The following is a 24661-nucleotide window of genomic DNA, read 5'->3' as shown; positions in this document are numbered from 1 at the left end:
GTTCTTCAGTTGTAGGACTATAAGTATACCCAAGCTAGCAGAATTAATAAGGGTGTCTTTAGGTACATTAACACCTAATCTTGTGTCAAATTAGCTTAAAGGATAAGGAAAAATAGTCCCTGAACAGGGAGCATGAATAGTTGATTAAGTCAGCAGCACGGGAGTGGCATTAAAGACCCAGGTTTCTTGTAGGATTCTGCCCTCTGACCTTCGGTCTGTCAGTTTGGGCATCACGGCCGTTGTTAGATGGCCAGCAGGGTTCCAGGCTGTCATGTGTGACAACGCAAGAAGAGTATCTTTTTCTCGTGTTTCTCTTTAAAGATAATGAGCTCCTCAAGAGAACTTGCAGAGACAGTTTGGATGAAGAGTCAGAGTCTGGAAATGTGTAACTTACATGGATAAAAAGGAGGATTTGCAATATTAGCACCCCAATTCCTTATCTCCATCGCCTTTTATGAAGTTTCACAACAATGTTGGCTTTGTAATTAAATAATAGTTACTCTAAGGTCAGCGGATACAAGCTGGATACAAGCTACAGCTAACTCCCAGATTCAGCCTCAAAGCCGCTCTGTGTTCTCAGCTATCTCCTCTTAAGTATCTTTTGCTAGTCCTTAGAGCAAAAAGTCTTCGAATTGGTTAGGCATGTGCACCCTCCCTGCAGTGTGTCCTTGTGTGCAAGTCCACCTCTGCTTCTGATGTCCTTGTTCTAAGCACTAGCTGCGGGAGTCTCTTACATTTCCCCCTTTTCTTTTTGCTGAATTTTATTCAGTATTACTGAGAACACAGCAGCCTGAGTCTTTCTTAATCCTTGGCTTCTTGAGAATCTCTTCCAGACTAGATAAAGAAGAACAAGTAACAAACAAATTACTATCCAAGAAGCAACAGATGAACCTATTAACCTATGAATTTGTGGAATAGAAATTCAGTAAGTTGTTTTTGAAAAGTGTCAGCAATATGTGTTTTTAAGTCTGTAATTAAACTTGAAGCATTACCATACCCCAAACTATGCTGTCTTACTTTATCCCATTCAGACGTACTTTCATTATATGGTACAGGAGTTATACAAAAGGAAGTAGTATTCCAATCCCATTTAAGTTGTACCCGTTTCTGCAAACTAACAATTTGATCTCCTAACAATATAACTGCTTGCTGTAAATCTGCCACTTGACTTTGCAATACGGAGTCAATTTGTCTTTGAGAAGTCCATAGTTGTTCAGCATCCCGATGCCAAGTTCTAACATATTCAGCAGTCTGTACAGTGATGCAGAGCCACTCCAGCCGCTGCAGCAGCAGCAGTAACAGCGATGAAACCCACTATAGGAGCGAACAACATGCCAAGGAATCTTTTAGCTCTTCTCTTAACACGGTCCATCAGTTGCTGCGATATCATAGTGGCAGGGGAGTCCTGCCAGGGTCGAGAGAATTTAACTGACATCTATACTCCAGTTCTAGTTCTAAGAATATATAAGTTTTCGTGTGATTTGTTAAAAGGAATAGAAGAGTTAATACAAGTATAAAAGGAACAGTTTTTACATGAAATATAATCTAAAGTTTCGTTCCACCCCACTGTACCTTTCATAATGATATAGGGGAGTCGAACACAGGCTCGAGCAAAGTGAGTAACATTCTGATGAAAGGTTATATGAGAAGAACTCCCAGATTGATTTATGGAACCCTTCCAGGCGTGCATGGGAAATAAAGCAGCTCCTAACTTCCATATATAATTCTGTAGCCCTTGATGAGGTAGTTGGGGAGATGGTGGGGAAAACCCTACATTATGCCAAACAACTGTGTTATTGCAAGTTCCGTCTGATGAAATGCTTACTGAACCATTCTCTACCTTTCGGTGCCACCGCAAATTTACACTTCCTCCTTTCGCTCAGGCAGAGCCAGAAGGACTCCAATCAATGACTCTTCCATAAGAAGTATTAACCAAAACTCCAGCCTGTTCAGCTTGACACTGAGTCCACTGAACCCAATGTTCAAGCGTCTGAACCTTCGAAGTGGCACACCACGGCAAATCTGGCGGAGAGGTGTCATCCCTAGGCTCTGTAACATTTTAAAATCCCTCCATACTTAACAAAAACAAGTGACCCACCCCAGCATTCTGTTTGGAAGTCTGCAAAATTGTCAGCCATGCTTGAGCACCCAACTGTAAACAGTGCTCTCCAGCTCCCTCTACAAATCCCCAAGGGTGTCTTCTGTGAACTCTAATTTCCTCCCATCACTTGCAGAGAACACAAAACAGACACTCAGATAAGAGAAATTACTGGGGTGTAGGTGGACCCAGAGAAGTTTGCCTCCGACAACCTAGACAAGACGAAAGACAATAAACAGAACCTGACAACAGGGCACAGGAGGCGGCGTCCTGCGGCCTGGCCACGGTCCGGGAGATATGACTGTGTCCAGTCTCTCCACAGACCTCCGGTGACTGGTCAACAGAAATAAGAACAGAAAGGTACCTTTTATCCAGATGTCAAGGCCTTGGAGATTCCTGTCGGGACCAGGAACAAAAATCTGTAACTGGCTGTGATCAATTAATTGTAGACACCATTGCACTCGGTCGGAACAGCCAACACAATATAAGCCTCTAATTTTCTCTTAGGCTTATGACCTAAGAACATCTACTTAATAATATTGGTGTCCTGCATGAGGATGGCATTGGGAGAATGAAGAGAATGACAAATGACCAATAATAATTTGTCAAAAAATTCAATGCGATCTAATTGGGCCTGTCGTAAGGCCTCATCAATTTTTTGTAATTCCTTTTCTGCCAATGGTGTTAGTTCCCACGGACTAGCCAATGCAGTAGGCCCTTCTAAAATAGAGAGCAAATTAGTTAAAACATATGTGTGGATACCGAGGGAAGGACGAAGCCAATTAATATCGCGCAGTAATTTTTGAAAATCATTAAGAGTATTGAGAGCATCTCATCTAATTTCTATCTTTTGAGGAATAACAGTCTGTTGCAAAATTTTATATCCTAAATATTGATAAGGAATGGAATCTTGTATTTTCTCAGGAGCTATCTCGAGCACATACTTTTCCAGAGCAATTTTTCCAAACAACAACATTATCATTTCTTCTAATATTTCTTTCTTTTCATGTCCAGAAAGAATATCACCCATGTAGTGATACAGAAGACCCTGAGGAAACTTCCCTTACTTCTTGCAAAAGCATATTTACAAATGCTTGGTACATGGTAGGACTATTAAGCATGCCTTGGGGTAATACCTTCCATTGGTATCGCTGAGTAGGCTGAGCATTGTTTAAAGTTGGAATTGTGAATGTAAACTTTTCTCTATCTTGAGGCTGTTGGCCGTTCCTCCTTGGCGTATTGCAAAGTCAGTTGCAGCGCCCTCAGAGTCAGATTGCAAAGGCTGTAAAGCCTGAGAAATAAAAGTGCATAAGGAACAAACAGAAACAGGGATGGGAACCCCTTGTTGATGAGCTCTCCACAAAGCTCTCATAACTTGTTTCTACACTTTAGCATTTAATTGGGATTTCCCCTCTGGCTTGAACCAGCAGCAATGTGTACTCACATGCAAAAACAATTCACACAATTGACTTTTCTTTACTTTTACTCCTGAAGACAACGATAAGTGTTGCAATAACTTAATATACTGGGCCTCGACATTTGACGGAGAATCCCCCATGATAAAATTACGTTGAAAGTACCACTTACTGTGAGCAGTCTTGCCCTTCAGTTTCCAGCGTAGTTCTGCACCCTTTTCTTTGTGCCCCATGTTGGGCACCACTTGTTGCGGAGAAGGTTTGGATAAAGAGTCGGAGTCTGGAAATAGATAACTTACATGGATAAAGGAGAGGAGGATTGGCAATACTAGCACCCCAATTCCTTATCTCCATCGCCTTTTATGAAGTTTCACAACAATGCTGCTTTGTAATTAAATAATAGTTACTCTAAGGTCAGCGGATACAAGCTGGATACAAGCTACAGCTAACTCCCAGATTCAGCCTCAAAGCCAGTCTGTGTTCTCAGCTATCTCCTCTTAAGTATCTTTTGCTAGTCCCTAGAGCAAGAAGTCTCGAAATCGGTTAGGTGTGTGCGTCCTCCCTGCAATGTGTCCTTGTGTGTAAGTCCACCTCTGCTTCCAACGTTCTTGTTGCTCCAAGCACCAGACATCCTGCCGGGACCACAGGCGTCTCTTACAACAGAGAACATCCTTTCGTACTTGACTGTTAAAAATCTCTCATCGGTCCACTCCTAGCTATCAGTGGCGATGTGGATGGAGTCCGCAGGATTGCATTGCAATGAATAGGATTGAAGCATGCAATTGGTCAACATCTCACAAAGATGAACATCTAAACAAAATCAGTATCTAGATGCTTTGGGGCAGGAAAGAATTTGTTAAGATAGTGAAACAAAATTAGGCATACAGATGCGTCTGACTTCAGAATCACACTCCTAACCCCTGTCATTTTACTTCTCATATTTAATAGAAAAGATTTCAAGTACGTAATTAAAAATGTTTGAAAATTTTGCTATATTAATTTTTAAAGGTAGAGAGAATTTCATGTGATATTTTCTGCATGTGTAGAATTACTTTATCTTTTCTCCCATTGTTTTTGAGGTGGTTGAATCTAACCACTTATTATTATTTCAGTGTCCCTATGTGTCATTGTGTATTCTGTGTGTCTGCATATGTAAGTGAGAAAAATCCATTCATGTGTATGAAATAGGCAGACGATTGCATTGACTGACGTATATATCCATCTTAATACTGATGAAAATATTATTATGTTAAGTATTATGAAGGTAAGGAATGACAAACTAAATTGCACTTAATTGAAAATGGTATGGAATATACAACTTTTTAAACTTTATTTACTTATTAAATTTTTTAGAGCGACATTGGTTAGTAAGATTATATAAGTGGCAAGTGCACACTATTGTAATACGTCACACGTACAGTGCATTGTGTACTCACCCAAAGTTTAGTCTCCTTCCATCACCATATATTTAACACCCCTCGCTTACTCTTTTCAATCTCCCTGACCCCACTCACCCTCTAGTAATCACCATACTGTTGTCAAACAGAAATTTCTTAAAAATACACTTCAGTAAACACCATTATTCAAGAGTATTAAATCTGAAAGCAGTTACACAACAAATTGAGGACACAGTCACAAATGAATACTGAGCTTTTACCATGGCGTATTTTTTTTCAACAGTGAAAAAACTTAAGCTCCAGTAAATGCATACACACTCCTCTTTTTAGCATAAGTATTAAGAGAGATCAGCATTGCTAATCACTGACACTATTTTTTTGTATAAGAAATGACCAGAACTGTCTACTTTTAAAAACGTTTCATTACTCTACAGTTAAATTATACAGAGTAATTAATATTTAGCTGTCCAAATCAAGTTTTGCTATAACTGTAAAAACGACCGACTATGTATTGCCACCAGAAAACCACATAATTTTTTCTGAAATGTAGTAATTATTGATATCAAACTATTTCCACATTCTAAACACTTTAGAAAGCCATTTCTACCTAGATCTGTTTTTAGGTACATTAGTATATCTGGAAGAGTTATTGTCTCCATGCTTGAGTTGTCTAAATCCTTGTGAAACATACTTTTTTTCCTCAAAGAAATGGGTATATCAGAGATTTTACAAATTTTCTAATTTTTCATAATATGATTAAGCCAGAAGTTTATAATTAGGCTTGTCGAAGATTTTTGAGGTTGTCAATATAAGAAACAAGGGGTTAAAGAATAGAGATGTTTTATGCTGTGGTTTAGTCCCTTGGATAGACTCATAACTTAAATTCTTTTCAAATACACCATCACATGTTCTTAAATGCTCGCCCCTAAGTGGATGGGGCAAGGATCATGGCATATCAATTTATTTATTAAATTTGATGCAGCTATATTACAGGAGAATGTTTTACATTCTAGTTGAGAAAAAGAAGCAGGCAAAAAGTAACTAAATACCGATAGAGAACTCTCTGTGGCTCAGGTATGGTAGCTTTTCCTCCCTAAATAAACTTGTGGTTTGGTGTGTTATTCAGTGAATATGGACACGCTATTCGTTTAACAGAATTTCAGTTAAATTATTGTCAAAGCATTTCCTCTGCAGGAAATAGATCCTTGATTTATGGAGTAATAACTTCCTTTTGTTTCTCTAATAAGACATTCGAGAACACATGAATGCCAGTTGGTAGTCTACCTGTCTTCAGAGATATTTAATTGCACGATCACTGTGGAAGACACGCAAATGGTAATGACCACTTGCACCCTGCTTGCCCATGTCTAGGTCAAAGTGAGGCCTCCCTGCTGCCTTTTGTGAGGAAACACTAGCCCTTTCAATGCTCACGGTTGCCCACTGCTCGATCTAAGATGGGGCACTTATTTTTAAGTGGCCTGCAGGTAGGCTGGTCAGTGGCTCTCTCTTGAGATGGTCAGGCATGAAGGTCTTTGTCCAATAGAGCACCAAAGGCAGAGGTAACTTCTTTAAAGCAATCAAATCATGCCCTCTGTGTTCAGAAAGTTTACAGCAGGATATGGGGACAAGTGGGCTGTCAGAAGCGGAAGAATGTTGATTCACAAAGAAGAAATAGTTGCACCCTGAATTTAAAAAGAGAGTAGCTGGTTTCTAGCACTGCCTTGCCTTCTTTAATTTCTACATGTTTTTAGGTAATACTAATACACACACATATAAGCTGAATGAGTTTCAATTACTTTCAGTCGGAAAGGTTAAAACAATCCCCAAACCAAAGCTTAAAAAAAAAAAAAAAAAAGAATGTTATCTAGTATTTATCACCCTGATTGATATGGAAACAAGGAGTGTGACAAAAGACTTGAATTATGTGATGTCTGACACAAAAGAATTTGCACACGGACTTATAAAACAAAACTTCCACCTGAGATATTAGAGAACAGCTCATTTGGAGGACCAAGGTAATCATTAAAATTTTTTAAAAGTTTTTTTCTTAAAGTTTTTAAAAATCATTTTAAAATGCTTTGGAACTTATAGACACAAAGGGAAAAAATAAAAATCCTGATAGGTAAGAATGAATAAGTCTAATGGAATCAGTTTAGTGAGACAATGAGGAAATGAGAACCATGGAAGGGCAACTCAGTGACGCCTGGTAAAGGGGAAAATGTGCCTACTCTTCAGCAGATGTTCACTTGGGAAACCCTCGCAGCTGTTACAAGGAGACATGCGCAAAGGTATCTGTGTGTAATAATGAAAAATATTTCATGTAATGAATGCAATGAACGAAAATGCATGAAAATGAAAGCATCTTAAATGTGGGTTGTTCTACATTCCTGTTAGCCTCATTACAATTCTCAGGGATAGTTATCATCCCACTTAACAGACAAAGAAACTGAATCACAGAGAGGTTATGTATTTTGCTCAAAGAGAGCCAAGGGAAGAGCCAGGATTTGTACCCTGGCTCTGGAGCCCTTACCTTTACTTACATTACTTCTGTAACTTTCTTTTCAAAGATGGCATAAAAATGTGGTGTGAGATACAACTAATGTTCTATGGTCTTCACACTCAGGGGAGTCTTGCTTAGCCAGGCCTTGTCAAGTACTTGGTAACTCAATTTTTAAAGTGTGATATGATATGTAGGGGCAAAGCAGCCAGAAATCAGAAAATGTCCAGAAACTGGCCACCAAGACAAAGCAAGGCAGATATCCTTGTAGCAACATCAAGTCCATCAATAGAGATTTGAAACCATGAGTTGAGTCAGGTAGTTTTGTATCCGTGTTAGATCAGGGCAGCGTCAACCTAATGTGCACTAGTGAATGAGGCTCTTTTGGGAAAGGGAAGTTAATGGTGGGACCGAGGCACATGGAGCTGGAGATAAGGCCAATTCTCTTTGGACAGGGACAGACTGAGTAGGGACTTGAAGCTCCAGAAGTGGGAACAGCACAGGTGGGACCTTTTCTCAAGATGAGTTGTCCTGTGGGTAATTGACTCCCCAGCAGTGAGTCCTAGAAAGAAAAAGATGACAGCTTTTCCTTCAAAATGTATTCCCCCACATATAAAGAAACCACCTCGCATCGTATCTAAATAGGTTTGCAAAATTTAGTCACATTATTTGTATTACATTGCTAAGACAACAAAGAGAATTCTCCCCAGGGGATTTCGGTGCCTCCTTTGAAGGGACACTTCATTTTATTTTCTACTTGAGGATTGTTAATAAATCACTCTCCAGCTGAGTACAGTTCAATACTAAAGCACTTAGCTTATCTGACCTTCACATTAATTATTTTTATTATACCAGCAGGAAGTTTAATGTTAGTTTTCCCCTTCCCTGCAAAGCCACATGGCCCCAAACAGACCCAATTGTCTCATGATGCCAAAGGGAGAGCTCCTTAAACATCTGTGTAGCTTAGAAATTCTCTCAAGTGTGTTGATCCAAACCCAAATTCCATCAAATCGATAATTTTAAGAGGCTCATTTGTGTATGAGTGTTTTGAGATGCCATTAAAATTCTTACAAAAACTGAAAGTGAAATGAGGAAGACCGATTGAGCAATCAACTAGAAGGGCGAATGCCAGGAAGACCTATCGTTCAGTAGGGGCAGAGATGCAGCAGGGCAGGGAGAAGAAAATTCAGGAGAATTCTCCTGAGGGCAAGAGTCGAGCTGGGCGATGGAGTCAATGTAGAACATCAACAAACAGATAACAGGAAATTATCCATTCCTTGTGGTCACTTATTCTAAAGACTCGAACCTTCAAAGTACAAGGAGTGAAATGGTTGACTCCACAGAAGGGGAGCAGTCACGCCTTTCTTGTCTTAAGAGAAGAGAAGAAATGAAACTGAAGGAGTGTGTCTTTATCCTCCCCCAGAAAGAAAATCCCTCTGTCCGAATCTCCAAAGATGGAACGCTGCTGGCCATGACCTTGCTGCTGGCCCTGGTGTCCTGCTGCCTCACGGTGGTGTCTTTCTGCAGGGTGGCCACCCTGCAAGAGGAGCTGGGGAGCCTCCGGGCAGAACTGCAGGAGCACCAGGCTGAGCAGCTGCCAGGCCCTCCCCAGGGGGGAGCAGCAGCCCGCAGGGCAGCTGTGCAGGAGGCTCCAGCTGCCACCTCTGCACTAAAAGTAAGTTTGCAGCAGCCGCAGCCTCCAGGCACAGTTCTCCTCGCCATGCTGCCTCCCCCGCCTCAGATGTTTTTGCCATAACTTGGATATTTTCTATTCTTAGGAGATCTTTGCACCACCAGCTTCAGGAGAAAGCAACTCCAGTCAAAGTATCAGGAATAAGCGTGCCGTTCAGGGTTCAGAAGAAGCAGGTATGTTTTGGGCACGGAAGCATTTAGCAGTTGGGGATCCCAGCGTTCATAGGTGTGGAGCATAGCACTGGTTTGGGGGAGACATAACATAGAGACTACTGGTTTGGGGGAGCGAGAGGTGGACATAACATAGAGACTACAAAATTTAGACATAGAGTCTAAACAGATGTGTCTTTACAGCAAAGCCGGAGCACTGGCAGGTTTAATAGGCTGCACAGCACGTTTGGTCCTCCAATGAGCATATTCTGTGGGTAGAAGTACGTGTCTGTGCTATACTTTAAGTATAGAGGGAAAAAAGGGGGAACATATTTTTCCTTAAATAGATAGTTCACTCCTATGTCAGAAGCATTATCCAGAACTTCAGAAGAAAAGCACTGCGTGTTAGTGTAGAATTAAGGTTTGTCTACCAGGGTGACAGAAAGTCAGCTAAAGATAAACATTTCCTGAGGGTGCTTTGTATCCTGTGAAACCAAGTGAGGATGATAGCAGGAGCAGGTGTATGTTTGTGCTTTATTTTGATCCTTGCTTTAATACGTTTTTTTTATGCACACATACACACTAATTTTAAAGTTTTTCTTTAACGTGTGCTTTTCCAGGAGATCCACACATTCATAACCTTCTTGTTCTTTAGTGGTTTCTGCATATCTTCGTGTTCCACTTGTTCTGCAGCATTTTATAGATTCCTGAAACCTCAGATTTGGCGGGGCCTCCCCAAATGCTCAATTCTATATCCTTTTTTTCCAAAGATGAAGAAGAGCATTTGCACTGCATTTACCAATTTCACAATTTAACAAATCCTTGACATTATTCCCCTTTTATATTAGAGAATATTTTTTAAGCTCCTAAAATGTGCCAGGCAAACCTGTACTAGGATAGTATTCACAGTGACTGTGAGATAAACAGAGCAGTGAAATTATATATATGTATTTATGTACACTTCTGAAGGGGAGTGCATGAGAGACAGACACAGGTGCTCTGCCTCACACACACACACACGGTGCTCCACGAACTTAGCTTTCGCTAAATGCTTTATTCATAAAAAGCATATTTTATTTTATAAAACTATTTTGATCTGATTATCATATCTTTGTGCCAATTATCAGAAAAAAATTGGGTTTAAACATTAAACTAGGAAACATTCATATTTCTACTATAATTTAACATCGGTTATTTTCTCATTTTGCATTTTAGCATCCTATTTTCTATATAATTGAAAAATACAGCATATCTTTGTGTTCATTTATTATTATACAATAAACATTTTTCCCTATTTCTAAGTAATTTTCACATATCTCTATCAGCTTATCCATCACATAATTATTTAACATAATCATTTCCAATTTGTTGATCTGCTATAATAGGATATGTCAAATTATTGTACAGATCTCTTCTGTTTCTGAGGAATTAAATTTTCAATATAAATTCCATAGATGGACTCTCTGATTTAAAAAGGATGAGCATCTTTATCACCATGCTACCTTACTGTATAGCTTTCAAAATGAGTTATAAATGCATGCAGTTAAAAATATAGTGTACAAGTTTTCCACAGTCTTACAGCATTTTATTTTTTAAAATTTAATTTGGTTAGTTTAGTAGTCATAAAGCAGTATCTCAAATTTAATTTGTTGCTTGCTTACAAATAAAAATTAAATTATTTCCACATAATTTGATAACTTTTATCTTCTGTTAATTTTTTTATTTTTAACTTGTCTCATTTGTCTCTTCTATTTTTTAAATAATTTTGAGCAAACTATATTAGGCATATTAATTGTATATTCATATTTTGATGTCAATATTTTTATAATAGTTTGCTGTTTTCTTAAAACTTATACAAAGATTTTGTGTCTGTTAATTTAATGTGATAGCTTTTACTTTTGATTTTCACTCATACAACTAAAGGAAAAATATATTTGTTCATAACTTCTTAAACAGGCATTCTATTCTCTGCTAATTTGACTCTTATAACTTGAATTTCTAGTTTGGTATTTAACTCATTAATCCTTTCAGCATTTACTTTCACAGATGATGTCATGCTAGCTTTTAAATCCTCCTTTCTTCTATTTTTTTTTCCTTCTAAATTGCTGCTAAATATCTCAACTAAATTTATTAGAAGATTCTTTTTAACTTGTTTGTATTGGAAAGCTTACTGTATTATCTTAAGTTCCTCATGTATAGTTGAATTTATGTTGAGACTTTTTTCATTGTTTTATTATTCTGCTTATCTGTATTAAATAAAATACTTTTAGTAATTTTGTAATTTAATGAGCTATCTAATAGGATCAGAATGCCTCAATCTTCTTCAATCTTCTCTACTGGTATTTCCCTGCCTCTAAATTTTAGTTTTAAAAATAAACCTTAATTTTACTATGGCAAAGACGATATAGGCTCATTACATCAGATTTAAGAAGAAAAGAAATGAGTAAGAAATCAATAACTGCTTGAGTCCCACTTTCCCAAATATCCTCTACTAATGTTTTAAAATTCTTATGTGTATATGTTTACATATTTGTGTTTTTATAGCATCCAAAAATTGTATACTGTTGAAAAAATTTTCCCAAATAATTTGCAAGTTTTAGAAATTTTGGAGAATAACAGAAAATTCTAACCAAGTGAATCAAAATTTACTATTTCTACAGTCCTTATGTAATCACTGCTGTCATTATTTTGGTTTGCCTCAAATTTTGATAAATGTTTAATGTAGTATATATATTTGTATAGTATATAATATGTAGAGTGTATATCATATATATGATACATTATGTATGTATATAGATATAGATATAGATATAGATATAGATATAGATATAGATATAGATATAGATATAGATACAGATATAGATATACTCATAACATTCATTGATCTGAGGTGGAATATTTAAAGATGAGAGCTTTAGTGACAGGTAATATATGCTATCCCTTGTCAATGAAATTAGCCTGAAGATTGTTCTCGACACTATCCTTTTGTGCAGGAAAAATTTCTACTTTGTTTAATACTACTCTAAAATTGATGTGTCTACATCCAAGAAGGTTATTGAAACTCTATGATTTTGTTGTTATTTGATCGGGTCTTTTTCTGGAACTGAGAAAATTCTATGCAGTTTGAATCTATGCAGCTTTCTTTGGTTGTCATTTCCATTCTAGTTATTCTGATTCATTTTCAATAAGACTCAAAAACTTTATATTGCCCCTTTTACTTTCGAAGTATTCATTTATGTTCTCATTTATTAATTTTTGCTTATGTGTTTTAGAACCATTGACATTTTTGTTTGAATTTAAAACTAAATCTGAAGAAGAAAATGAACAGTTTAATTTATATAATCAAGAATGTTAAATATTTCTATTAATATCAAATTTTAATTTCCCAATAAGACATAGTTTTTCTTATGTAGGTTTCACTATTTTTTCAAAATTAATTTTAAAAGATTTCGTTGCTATTTTGAAGTTTTAGCGTTTTCATATAACTTTTTAAACTGTAAAAATGTAGTTTTCTATAAATGATACAGCATTAGATCTCAAGCTTTTTTTTTAAGCCACATAAACATGCTTCTAGATTTATACTTATAATATTATTTTAGATGTTTTTTAGAATACTCTGCTTTCCACATATACTCCTCAATGACAATGTGCTATCATTTTATAACTATGTCAAAAAGGTTCATAGCTAAAATTGCTAAATAACACACCAGAATGTTCCCTAGTCTTATTTTCTATAAATCCAACACAATTTTACCAGCCACTTCAATTTTATTGTGTGTATATTAAATTTCTAAGTAAATTCCAGGGTACTGGGCTAAAAAGCCCTACCTCGGCCAGGACACAGCGAGCCTAGTATTGCATCAGTATTTGGTACAGCTAGAAAGACTGTCTTCTTTTCATTTGTACAACTGTCTGTACAACTAAAAAGTAGAGACTTCTGTAGTTTGGCTACTTTTTCTTCTTCTGTATATTCATCATGTCACATGCACGCAGTAGGTATTCTATGAATATTTGTTGATTTATTTTGGGCTCAATATGAAGTAAGAATGTTTGGGAATGATTTGGCATCATTTTGTGGAGGAAGATTCTCATGTTTCAGGTCTGACTTTAGAGGGCATCTTATGCAATTTTTTAACATGACATTTAAAACAACTAATTGACCAAAGAATAGGCCTGATCACAAGTCTAGAGTCATGGGGAGCATTTGGGAATACCTTGCCTCAGACTATCTTGGTGCACCAGGTACAGGTACAATTTGAGCTAAAAAGTTATGGGAAAACTCTCATATTCAGCAACCTCTTTAATTGCCTTTTCATGGGTTTCTGGTTTTATTTAATGTTTTTAATTTTAATTGAAGTATTATTTAAATATGGTAAAGGACTCATATCTTATGGATACAACTTGATGATTATTCATAAACTGACAGCAGTAGATGAAGGGACCACCATCAGCCCTCATGCCCCTTACTACTCTTTCCAGTCCCCCCAAGGGCGTATGATGCTTTTACTCAATTTTAAAATTTGCTACTTTGGCTCCAGTTTTGTTTTTCTTAATTATGTTGTGTTTGAAATGAGAGTCTTATTAAGTTTCATGTTTCATAAGATAATTTCTGATTATAGTATAATAAACAGAAATGTGGGGAAATCCAGGATCAAAGAATTGCCAAATGGCTCATATTAGCCAAATATTCATTTTTAAGCCCATAAAGTGTATTCGGAGATATTCCCAATTGTAAAATAATAACTAAAGTGATATGGCTTTAAAATACTACTCATTAAAATTTCTTCACAAATGGTATCATGATGACCTCTGTTTTGAACCCTCACCTAACTATAAATCTATTCATTTTAAAAACCTAAGGATAAGCATCTTTAGAGTTCAGCAAGAAAATGAATTCTTTTATGGGTTCCTATTGAACTAAAATAGTTTATTAATAAAATCAGGTGACTTTAGTATTTTCTCCCTTGTTATTCAGTAGGAAATTTAAAAGTTATTAGAAATAATAATGTGTCATAGGTCATAGAAGGACAAAAATTATTTTTTGATAATGTTTATTATACTAGTCTCAATTATAATAGTAAAATAGTGGTGAAAACATGAACAAGTCAAAGGAATATAAGAACAAGAGTGGGGAAAAATTACACAAATTTTATCTTCTAAATATTTATTGTAAGATTTTGACTAATCTATTTTGTCTTTTTTCCTCATTGTAAAATAAACTTTTTAGTTTAGAATTATTTTAGAGAAGTCGAAAAGATAGTTCAGAGAGTGGCCATATATCCTTTATCCATTTTCCCCTAATGTTAACATCTTGATTACCGTGGTAACTTTTTCACAACTAAGAAACCAGTATCGGGACTTAACTAATAACTAAACTCCAAATTTTATTTGAATTTCACCAGTTTTTCCACTGATATCCTTTTTATGTCCCAGGAACTATCCAGGACACCACATGCTAGTTAACAATTTTTTCTAAATGAGAGTTTCGAATATAGTGCACATAAATGAACACCTAATACCGTATTTCTCTTGGGTAAACACTTTTCACTGTTAAAAATAAAAATATCAATATTATTTTTGAGTCTTCTTTCTTGAAATTCATAGTTCATCTTCTTTGCAAGGAAAGATGGGAGATCTGAGAGGTCTGTAATGTCCAGCCTTTGTTTCACTGGCATTTCTAGCTTAGCGGTAAATAATAAGGCTGTAAAATGAATGTTGAAAGCATAAAATGTAGAACTCAACCATCCACTTTGTACCAAAATTAGGCTAACTGGAGCTTCTTACCCAGTAAGGGTGTGTTCCTTCCTAGAACAAAAACAGCTGGCTGCTGTCATGGTGATCTTTGACCAGAATCTTCCATGACTGTTATTTTTTTCTCCCTGCTTCAATAATGAGAGACTCTTTTTTCAGTGTTGCAAGAGCTGGCTTCTGTTCAATTTCCAAAAAAGTATTTAAAGTGAAAAGAGTGACCTGATAACCAAATCTTTGAACTCTATTCTTGTCAAGTTTAAAGTTTTGGGAAACAGTAGAGCTAGGAAACAAGTCAGTCAGTGTAGCCAAGAGTCATATTGCATCTCTTCCATATATTCTGCAAGCCTGCCAGGTTCCAAGAATTTTTCTAATTGTTAGGTTGATCAGAAAACAAAACAGATAAAAGTTTTCCGTCTATAGGAGATTGCGTTACAGTAAGGTGGAAAGACACAGAAAATAATTAATAAACAAAACTGATTAAATTATTATACTAAAAAATGGCAAATATATTGAATAAGTGAAAATTTTAAGGCAAGATTAAGAGAATCAACCATGTTATGTGATGAGGGAGGGTGAGGAAGGGATGTGTTGCTATTTCAAAAGGGAAGCCAGGGTAAGTCTTTCTATCTGTTCCTTGAAAGCTCAATAATTCTTTATTCTTTGAATTATTTAAAAAATTTGCAGACACGAGTAGGTATTTTGCACATAAGTTCATAATATTGAATGATGTGTACTCATTAATACTTCTACAGGAATTATTAAAAGAACTGTATTGGGCAGCCCTACTTTTATTATGGTGGGATTTTCTTTTAAAAGGTATACCCATTCCTGAAGAGTTAGAGAAGAAACCTATTTTCCTCAAAATAGAGGAAACATCCACTATGCAAAGCTCTGAGGTAGACAATCCAAAATATACAGAAAAGAGAAGAGAGAAACTAAGTTATTGGGTATGTTCCATGTGCAAGTTCTAGGTTATGCCCTGTTGATCTATGATCATTTACACTCTCAATAACCTTATTAGGTTAGGATTATTGTCTTTATTTTAGATGAGAGAATGAAGCCCAGACATAATCAATTCCTCCTCTCAACAAGCTAAATAAATATTTAGAGAAATTAAACAAAATTAATGTAAATTTCAAGATAATAATAAAATAATAATAAAATAAACAAGCTCTTTAGCCTTTGCAAAGTACATGTAAATTATAAGTCTGGTTGATTCTCACAAAAGCACTCTGAAATAGATATTGTTATTTTCAGAAGTATATGTCAATCTCATGATTGAACAGCTAACTGGTTTGAGAACTGGTGAATTCATTATTGACTGTAAGTTCTGACTTTTTTCTATTATGCAAGCTGTAGATGCTTAATGTTCAAGTAAGATACCAGATTTGAGAAAAATTATTAGATTATGTAGAGGCCTAGGCTATTATTAATATTATTACCAATGAGAGAGACATTTACTTATGGAATCACAGAATGTTAGCAATGGAGATCCCAGACTGAAAAATTATCCATAGTGGAGAAGAGCTAAGCTGGGATTTGAAGATGGAGTAAATCTGAGTGAGGGGAAGTATATCCTAGGGTATGTGAAGAATAATAAAACAGGAAATTAAAAAGAAAAAAACAAGTAGATGCCTTATTTTAGTAGGTGCAAGAGACATAACATGCTAACACCTTGAGATTATCCCTTTACTCTTCTGAATTTTTGGCTTTTTGCAAGTGCTGATTGAAGTGTTGTTCGAAGTTCAGGCTTTCCTTTCCTTCTCCTCCACCTATGACTAGACTGTTTGAAATGGAGAAATTGAAAATAACTGTTTCATGAAAGCTTCTGACACTGGTTGTGAAGTCACACATAAATTCATTCTTTTTCTTTTCTTTTTCTTTTCTTTTCTAGAGCTTCTGGGAAACAGAGTAAGAAATTTTAAAGAAATAGTACACAACCACTTTAAAAATAATATGATAGCATGCTACAGTTCTATGGATGAGAACTCAAAAACTTATTGATGATTATTTGTTATGGAAAATGTTTTTCATATAACCGTGGATCCTAAGATTTATTGTTAGAGGGTCTGGATATCATGGAGATATTTATTTTTAATTTATGGAACCTATTTTTCCTGAAGCATCAATTTAATTTAACATGTTTATAAAGTTGAATGTAACAATGGGTTTTAAAAGAATTATTTGGAAAGCTTGGATGTTATGATCTTTATTTTCTTTTCTAAATTGTTCCACAGGTTTAAAATTTTTGAGTCTGCTGCAAATCAGACACTGTGAAAATTTGTAAATGATGGTTCTTAACATCAAGTGACCCACAGTCTAGGAAGAGAGACAGTTAAGGAAACCATTAGTATGTGTAATGAATGTATGTCAATAGATGTCTGTACAAAGTATAGTGGGATCAAATATTAGCTAGAAGAATCAGGGAAAGAGTTGACATTTTATCTGAGCCTTGAAGGATGAATGGGTTTTCACCAGATGGACAGGTGAGGAATATTTAGCCATAGGGAATGGCAGATACATAGTCATGGAATCATGAAGGCGACGTCCTGTTCCGAGAACGTGTGTTTAAGTACAGCCGAGTGGGTATGTAGTGTTTAGGAGCTGTGAAGTAGACCTGATTTTTGTGTGGAATAGAAACCCATGAAAGGAATTATAAACATTAGAAAGACAAAATACAATTTCGGTTTAGGAAATAATTCTGGAGGAAATGCAACTGATGGACTAGAAATTGTAGAAGAGAAAAGAAGCCCAACTTGGTAGGCTAATGTAATTGTCAAGAACAATGAGGATAAAGATTTGAACATAGGGTACCATGCTCCTCATCTTCTCATTTTTATCATTCTCTCTCTCTCTCTCAATATCTCTCTCTCTCTCTCTCTCTCTCTCTCTCTCTCTCTCTCTCTCTCAGCTGTACCTGCTCTTTCCTTTCAACATAGCCTTTTTATATACTCATTACTATTAGTCTCGAATGTTCCTATCCCCTTCTTCCTTCTTACTTCAGTTCAAGTGTCAAGATTCATTGAAGCCTTCTGATTCAACCTGATCTAATCAAATCACCGTGCACTCACTCATATACATGCAATTTTAATTCAGTTTTTATGATGTTGATTCATGTCTGTCCTTTCTACTCTATTGTATACTCCATGGGGGTAGGAATTGTGAGACCTCTCCCTCTTATTTTTTGCTATCTCTAGTGTAACACATGGCATAAATATAGTGCTCAGTAAAATTGTTGAATGAGATAAATTTAACAATGTTAAAAATTCAAAGCATTAAAACTTGATTATTAGTTGAATTTCAAGATTGAGGAGGAAAGAATCAAGCATGTTTATAAAGTTTCTACCTTGGATGACTCAGAGGATAGTTATATATACACTTAGAAAGAAAATAGAGAAGAAATAAGAAGTGAGTGTGTGAAGAAAATACTGAAATAGATTTAGGGCATATAAAACTTGAGGTATCACTAAGCATCCAAACAGAGATGCCTAAGGGGAAGTTGAAGATGTACTAGCCAGTTATGCAATTTATTGTTACATTTCTCAAGACACTCAGGTCTATTTTTATTTTTGGTTTTACCTTCCTTGACTTCAGACATGTTTGTATATGGCATCATGAAGCTAATACTTTTCACTGATAAATTACTGATAGCCAGTGACATCTGACTATACATGATTAATAAAGAGAACTATCCTAAAATAATGCAAAGAAGTCGTGACCCAAAAAAATATTCTGTGGAGATGATGACTCAACTATAAAATTAGTAATTTTAAATTAAAATATTTGATCAACTGTAAAATTAGATTTTAGCATTAGATGAAAATGCTGTTGTTTGGGGTTTTTTTTTTTTTGATTTTTAAATATTTTTAGTGCTTATGAAGCTATACAAAGGGCTACCATTTTAGATATGCTACATTGCTTTAGGCATAGGACATGTTGTGAGTGGTACCTTACAATTAATGCTTCAAACTCTCTATACTTAAACACACACATAGAAAATCTTCAATTCATACATTTTTCTTTACTTCTCTCAGCTATACTTCTATTTTATCACCTCCTTTCCAGCCCTCAAAAAACTACCACCCTTCTCTTACTTCCCCAGGTCGTTATAGTGCTATCTTTTTGAACTTCCCTGAATTGAAAACTTGAAAAAAAAAGTTTTTAATTAATTCTTATTCAAACACTTTTAGTCATTAGTCACAAAAATATACATTTTTTCACAATTTATCTTGGAATCTCCATTTTTATAATTGCATTTGAAACCAAATCATCATATAATATTTAATACCAGTCAACAACTGAAATTTTGCTTTCATTCTCCCTTTAGGGCAAATCATTCTACACATAAAAATACTCGTTATCAACATGTATCAGACAGGTTCTTCTCAGGATTAAGAATTCCTTCCCCCCGTCCCCTCCCCTGTTTTCTAGTAGGTCAAGTACATACTTCTCAATTTAGCTCTTTAGAAATTCTTTTAAAACTCTCTCAACTCTAACTGGTTTCATAAGTAACCACCAGAGCAAACTTCTTATCACTGATCAAATAAAACTTTATAATCCAGTTTTCCACATCTAAATTCTTGTATTCCCATTCCATTAAGAATGTTTATCCTAAAGCAATGTTTTCTTTCTTTAATTTCTTCATTAACCTGTGCCCTGCATTAGGTCAATATTTGATCTTTAAGGGATTTCTCCTAATTAGACTTTGCCAGCCAGCTTAGTGAGAAGAACAATGAAGAAGTAGTGCAGATAGATAAGGCAAATGTAACAGGAAAAGCTCTGTTTTTCATGGGAACCGTGCATAATCTGCAATAATGGCATTATTTATGGCAGTTTATATTAGATTTAGCTTTGTTGAAATAATGTATAATCAACTAGATTCCAGTTGGAAAGGGTTATTTCCAGTACAGAAAACAATACAACAGACATTAGCAATCTCATAAGCTTTCAAATCTCTTTTCTTGATTAAATGGTATTTGAACATTACACTTAAGAATGTAGTTTTCAAATTCAAAATATTTTATCATAGAAAATATTTAAATGCTATTCTAATTGTGAAGTTGGTTGGATTTTATGATGTTAAATATTAAGTAATCACAAATTATTTTTGATACAATGTTGTAGCCACCAGAAATCAGCGAGTTATAGGAAACACACTCTTTATTCAGCTAGCTGGATCTGCTAGGGGTACGCAGACCCCAAATTAAGCAGCCCCGAAATGTACAGTTACAGAGATTTAAGCCCTAAACTCCATTCTTCTTTCAGTCTGAACACAAAAGTCTATTTTTCTTCTATTTACTAACTGTCAACCTACAGGTCGGTTATGCAAGCGGGGGTACAGAAGCAAAAGGCTTATTGTTAGAATGTTATATTCCTATGGGTGACAGCCTATGTTCCCATTGGCAATAGCCAAGCAGTAATTTTCCAGTCAGCACAATAAAAGTTCTTATTTTAGAAATTCTTTTTAAACTATTTTTGTCATCAATATAATATTTCCTTTTGAGAAATATTTTACACAAAGATTGATAATATGTGTAAATTTTTTATGCTGTCAAAATAGACTTGAGATTAATTATTCATGTTCCTCACATCAGTATATAGTAAATATATACATATATATATATATATTTAGAAATATGTATCTCCCTCTCAGACACAAAAGGTTTTAATGTATGGTATTGCCTTGCTTAGTTAAAAGGATAAACTACTCTCAAACTCTTGTATACTTCTCTTCAATTGTAGTAGAGGGAAAGATGTGTGAAAGACTTAGGAAAGCCAAACACAATCAATTAACATTACAATTGTTATCAATAGTATGTTTCTTACATTAGACTATGCATGCTCAAAGCTCTTGTGGTTGGATATCTATGTTACTGGGAGCTATTGAAAAATAATATTGCTCTTTTTTGGCCCACTTTTTGTGAGCAGTAATCTATAGTCTCAGATCAGATCTCTGTTGAATAGGAGAGTCCTAAAATGCTGAACTGGAGATAAGTCGATAATAGATAACAATTTTCCTAAATAGAAAGAGTAGAAATGTGGAGAGTTAAATAACACTGATAAGGTTGATAGGACCTGAACAGCATATAATGAAGAAAGTTCTATTCTTACTTTTAACAAAACATTTTTAAAAGCCCAGTGACTTGCTCTGGAATAAGGAAAATTAATGAATACCACAAACTTCAGTGAGTATAATTTAAATACTGTTATTGAACTGTCATTTTGTTATCTCGTTTCTTTTCTGAAGAATATTTCTTGAAATAAACTTTTATCTCCATAACGTTGTATTTGCTTCTAAAAGTTAGATTTCTGCTACTGCATGATGGAATAGGCCATTGTTTTTCAACATGTAGGTCATGGCCAAGTTTTGGTTAGACTGCAGAGATTAAAATTCAGAGATTTTCATATTGGTTTGGTAGTGTTGAGGCACTACTTCTTAGGTAAAACTCAGTCTAAATAGAACTTGTAAGTCTACTATAGGAGTTTTGGGGAAATGGTCAGGGAAAGGGTTAATTAAAATACAAAGTAATGTATTATAGTATTTCTTTGGCCTATCAGCTTCATTTGGTCTTCATGCTCTCATAGTCACCATTATGTTTCTAGTTTGTTTGGTTTAATATTATTAGGGACAATAATGCTTAGCACTACTACTAATAATATAGTCAAGAGTAATTTTGCAATTATTATGTACCAGATATAATACTACTGTCTCATATGCATTATCATTTAATCTTTATAATGTACACGTGCACGTAGTAACAAAAGAAAGATGGAAATTTTGAAACTTTTTTTCAACATCTTCTTTCTTGTTTGGAGGAAAGATTAGAACTTCACATGGCTCTGATAGACCCTTGTGTCCCTCACAGAACTTATCATGATGCCGTGCAAGTAGTAATTTCTTAAGCAGTATTTGTTAGAAAAATAGAAACACGTTTAATATAGATTTAATGTGGCTATTTCACACTTTACCTGCTTTGGACGTTTTGTTACTTCCTTTTTTCGAGGCATTGTTATTCACAATTTTTCTGCCCACTGCGATGTTTTTACATATTTTCATGGCAGAAGGTCTACCTCCATAACTGTACTAAAGCATCATATTTTCTCTGTGGCACAAGCGTGGCTACCTTTGTTTTACAGAGCAATTTAAGAACCACAAAGGAGACCAAAATGTTCTACTCCCATTGAATTGATCAGATTAACGTAAAAATATGTTAGAAAAGTCTCATAGTTATAAAGAAATTGCAATTTTTAACGTTATATTTCCACCTTTAAATGCCAAGGGAAATTACTTAACAGATTTTTATTATGTGGTAACTCTAACAGTATTCTTTTTAGGCCTATGCATTTGCACACTCAGAATACAATATAATTATTATGTTTGTTCTGTGTTTTAAATATTAGAAATTTCTCAATCAACTGAAGCAGAAATTCTTGACTGTGTCAAGCTCTTAAAATGTTTTTAAAGTATTCTATTCTTAACAAAACATTTGTTACATAATAAAAAATCTAAAATAACACTTTCCTAATTTAAAATAGGCACCCTTAGGTTTCTGTTTTATATTTTCACAGATATTTACTGCTTTGATTTTTCCCCTACAGACTGTGTATTCATTCTGATTTGACCTAAAGGCATCCTTTGGAATATTCTACTGTACATGTAATATGTGATATGAATTGAGGCTTTCCAGAAACTGTTGATTGTGCAGTCTCAGGGAAACCTTCCACTTTATTTTTAAAAGATACTCTATCTCTTTTTCTTTTTGGTCCAAATATTTCGCCAAAAGCCTGTCTTTGGCTCTGGAGTGAAACAGACGTAGTTTATATTTTGGCCCTGTCACCTTCCACCTCAGGCCTTGAGCAATTTATTTTTACTTTCCAAGATGTAGTTTTCAGTACATAAACTTTAGGGTCTTTGGGAGCTTGGATGGATTTATATCTACTTAATAAATGTTAGCAACTACTTTTACTTTTGTAATGTTAATAGTAGCATTTTTAGTACTAGTGAGTCCTTATTTACTGTTAGATATTTTGAAGCAAAAAATGATTTAGAATAACCTGATAGTTTAACAGGCTCTTGTATTTGATAGACTTGAAAAACAAATAACAATGACTAAACTCACTTTCTATATATAACATTTTAAAGGAAGTTAGGTTAAACTATAACGGTGATACACTTACTATATTTCAACAGCATGTAGAGCTTTTCTGAAACATGAATTTCAAGGATAAATTATATTTTAAATTCAAGTTATATTAAAAATCCATGGCTACATTTCATAACTAATTTTATGAATAATATACAGGGTACATAGAACATAAAATAGATTTGGCATTACTGAAAGATAGGTTTGTAGCTTTATGTTCTCAGTCATTTTATTTCCCTTATTATTTCAATTCAAGTAACTAAAATGATACATTTTTGCTTTTCAGTCACTCAAGACTGCTTGCAACTGATTGCAGACAGTGACACACCTACTATACGAAAAGGTAATATAATAGTCTCAGTAATTTTTCCACTTAGAATTAAGTTTAGTCCAATTACTTGTTAAGTTTCGAGTTCAAAGACTATTCAAACTTTATCTTGAATCGACTCTTTGCCTCGAAACTTTTTATAGTCAGATGTAAAATAATAAATTTAATTTATTCAAAATGATCGGGGAATAAATACTTAGACTAATGTTATATCAAAACAGAATTACCTTAGAGACACTAATATTTAAAAACTTTAAATAATTAGTATACAATAAAACAAAAGCAATACTAAAACAAATTCATTGTTTTATTACTTAGAAATCATTTTGGCTTCTGTAATGCCTCAAGATCATCTTCATTTGCAAACATTAATTCTCCTATTAGGTTGTAGAATCATAATAGAATGGATAAAACTGAACATATCATAAACACCTTATATCAATCAACTTATTAATAAATATATAATATGTACAAATAAATATAACATTTTATGAAAAATCTGAATGTGAAATTATTGATCAAGAATATACATTGTTACTTTACTGTGTGTGAACTGGGACTTAGCAGTGACTAAAATACGCGTGGTTCCTCACTTTTGTGGAATTTACCTTCTGATGAGAGGAAAACAGAAAAAGAAACAAACAAGCAAAATGTAGAATACTAACATTAAATGCTATGGAGAAAAATAAAGCAAAGGGGGATGTCTGGGGTGCGAACCACCAAAGGGAGTTCAGAAGTGTCAGGAGATTAAGCTGGAGCCAGGAATGAGGAAAGAAGTCCAGATAATGAATTTGGATTGACCTTCGTAATGATTCCCAGGAGAGCTGTCTTGCATCTGTATTTTTCTGTGTGGCTTTAATTATTTCAAATGTAACACAAATAATAAACTATTTGAAATCTATTATTATTTATTGCTCTGCATTTTCCAAAGTTATATGCTTGCAACTTTTAATAGGCAGCAAACTGTCTCCTAAGAATTAAAGTTAAGTCAGAAGACCCGAAGGACCAAATACAAAATTTTTTAAATATAACTTGAAAAAGATTTGTTTTATATGTTGAGCCAAAAACAAAAATGCTGTAAATCACACAAAAAGAAACAGCTGCTGTTCCATTTTGAGTATGAATTGCACAGTGTTATAATCTTCCTGGTGTGGCGGCTGCTCTCTACTGATCCAAGGGTGCTTATCTG

The 24661-nt window shown here is 34.9% G+C and overlaps 1 protein-coding gene and 1 pseudogene across 2 annotated transcripts in view; one reads left to right on the top strand and one right to left on the bottom strand.

The window, feature by feature from the left end:
• Window positions 1–806: 806 nt before the first annotated feature.
• Window positions 807–3746, bottom strand: LOC118609306 (annotated as a pseudogene).
• Window positions 3747–8441: 4695 nt separating this feature from the next.
• TNFSF13B (TNF superfamily member 13b) overlaps window positions 8442–24661 on the top strand; it is a 32403-nt gene continuing 16183 nt past the window's right edge. The window contains exons 1-3 of one of the 2 annotated variants that reach the window (XM_016145246.2): window positions 8449–9082; window positions 9186–9273; window positions 23431–23487. In XM_016145246.2, coding sequence (XP_016000732.1) covers window positions 8735–9082; window positions 9186–9273; window positions 23431–23487 — 493 coding nt within the window. In that variant the 5' untranslated portion in view covers window positions 8449–8734. Of the gene's footprint in view, window positions 9083–9185; window positions 9274–23430; window positions 23488–24661 lie in introns of both variants that reach the window. The other variant, XM_016145247.2, reaches the window with a different exon arrangement.

This window comes from Rousettus aegyptiacus, unplaced genomic scaffold (assembly GCF_014176215.1).
Source record: "Rousettus aegyptiacus isolate mRouAeg1 unplaced genomic scaffold, mRouAeg1.p scaffold_m13_p_11, whole genome shotgun sequence".
NCBI lineage: Eukaryota > Metazoa > Chordata > Mammalia > Chiroptera > Pteropodidae > Rousettus > Rousettus aegyptiacus.
The sequence above is the reverse complement of the archived record's forward strand: the minus strand, read 5'-3'. Positions and strand labels throughout refer to the sequence as shown.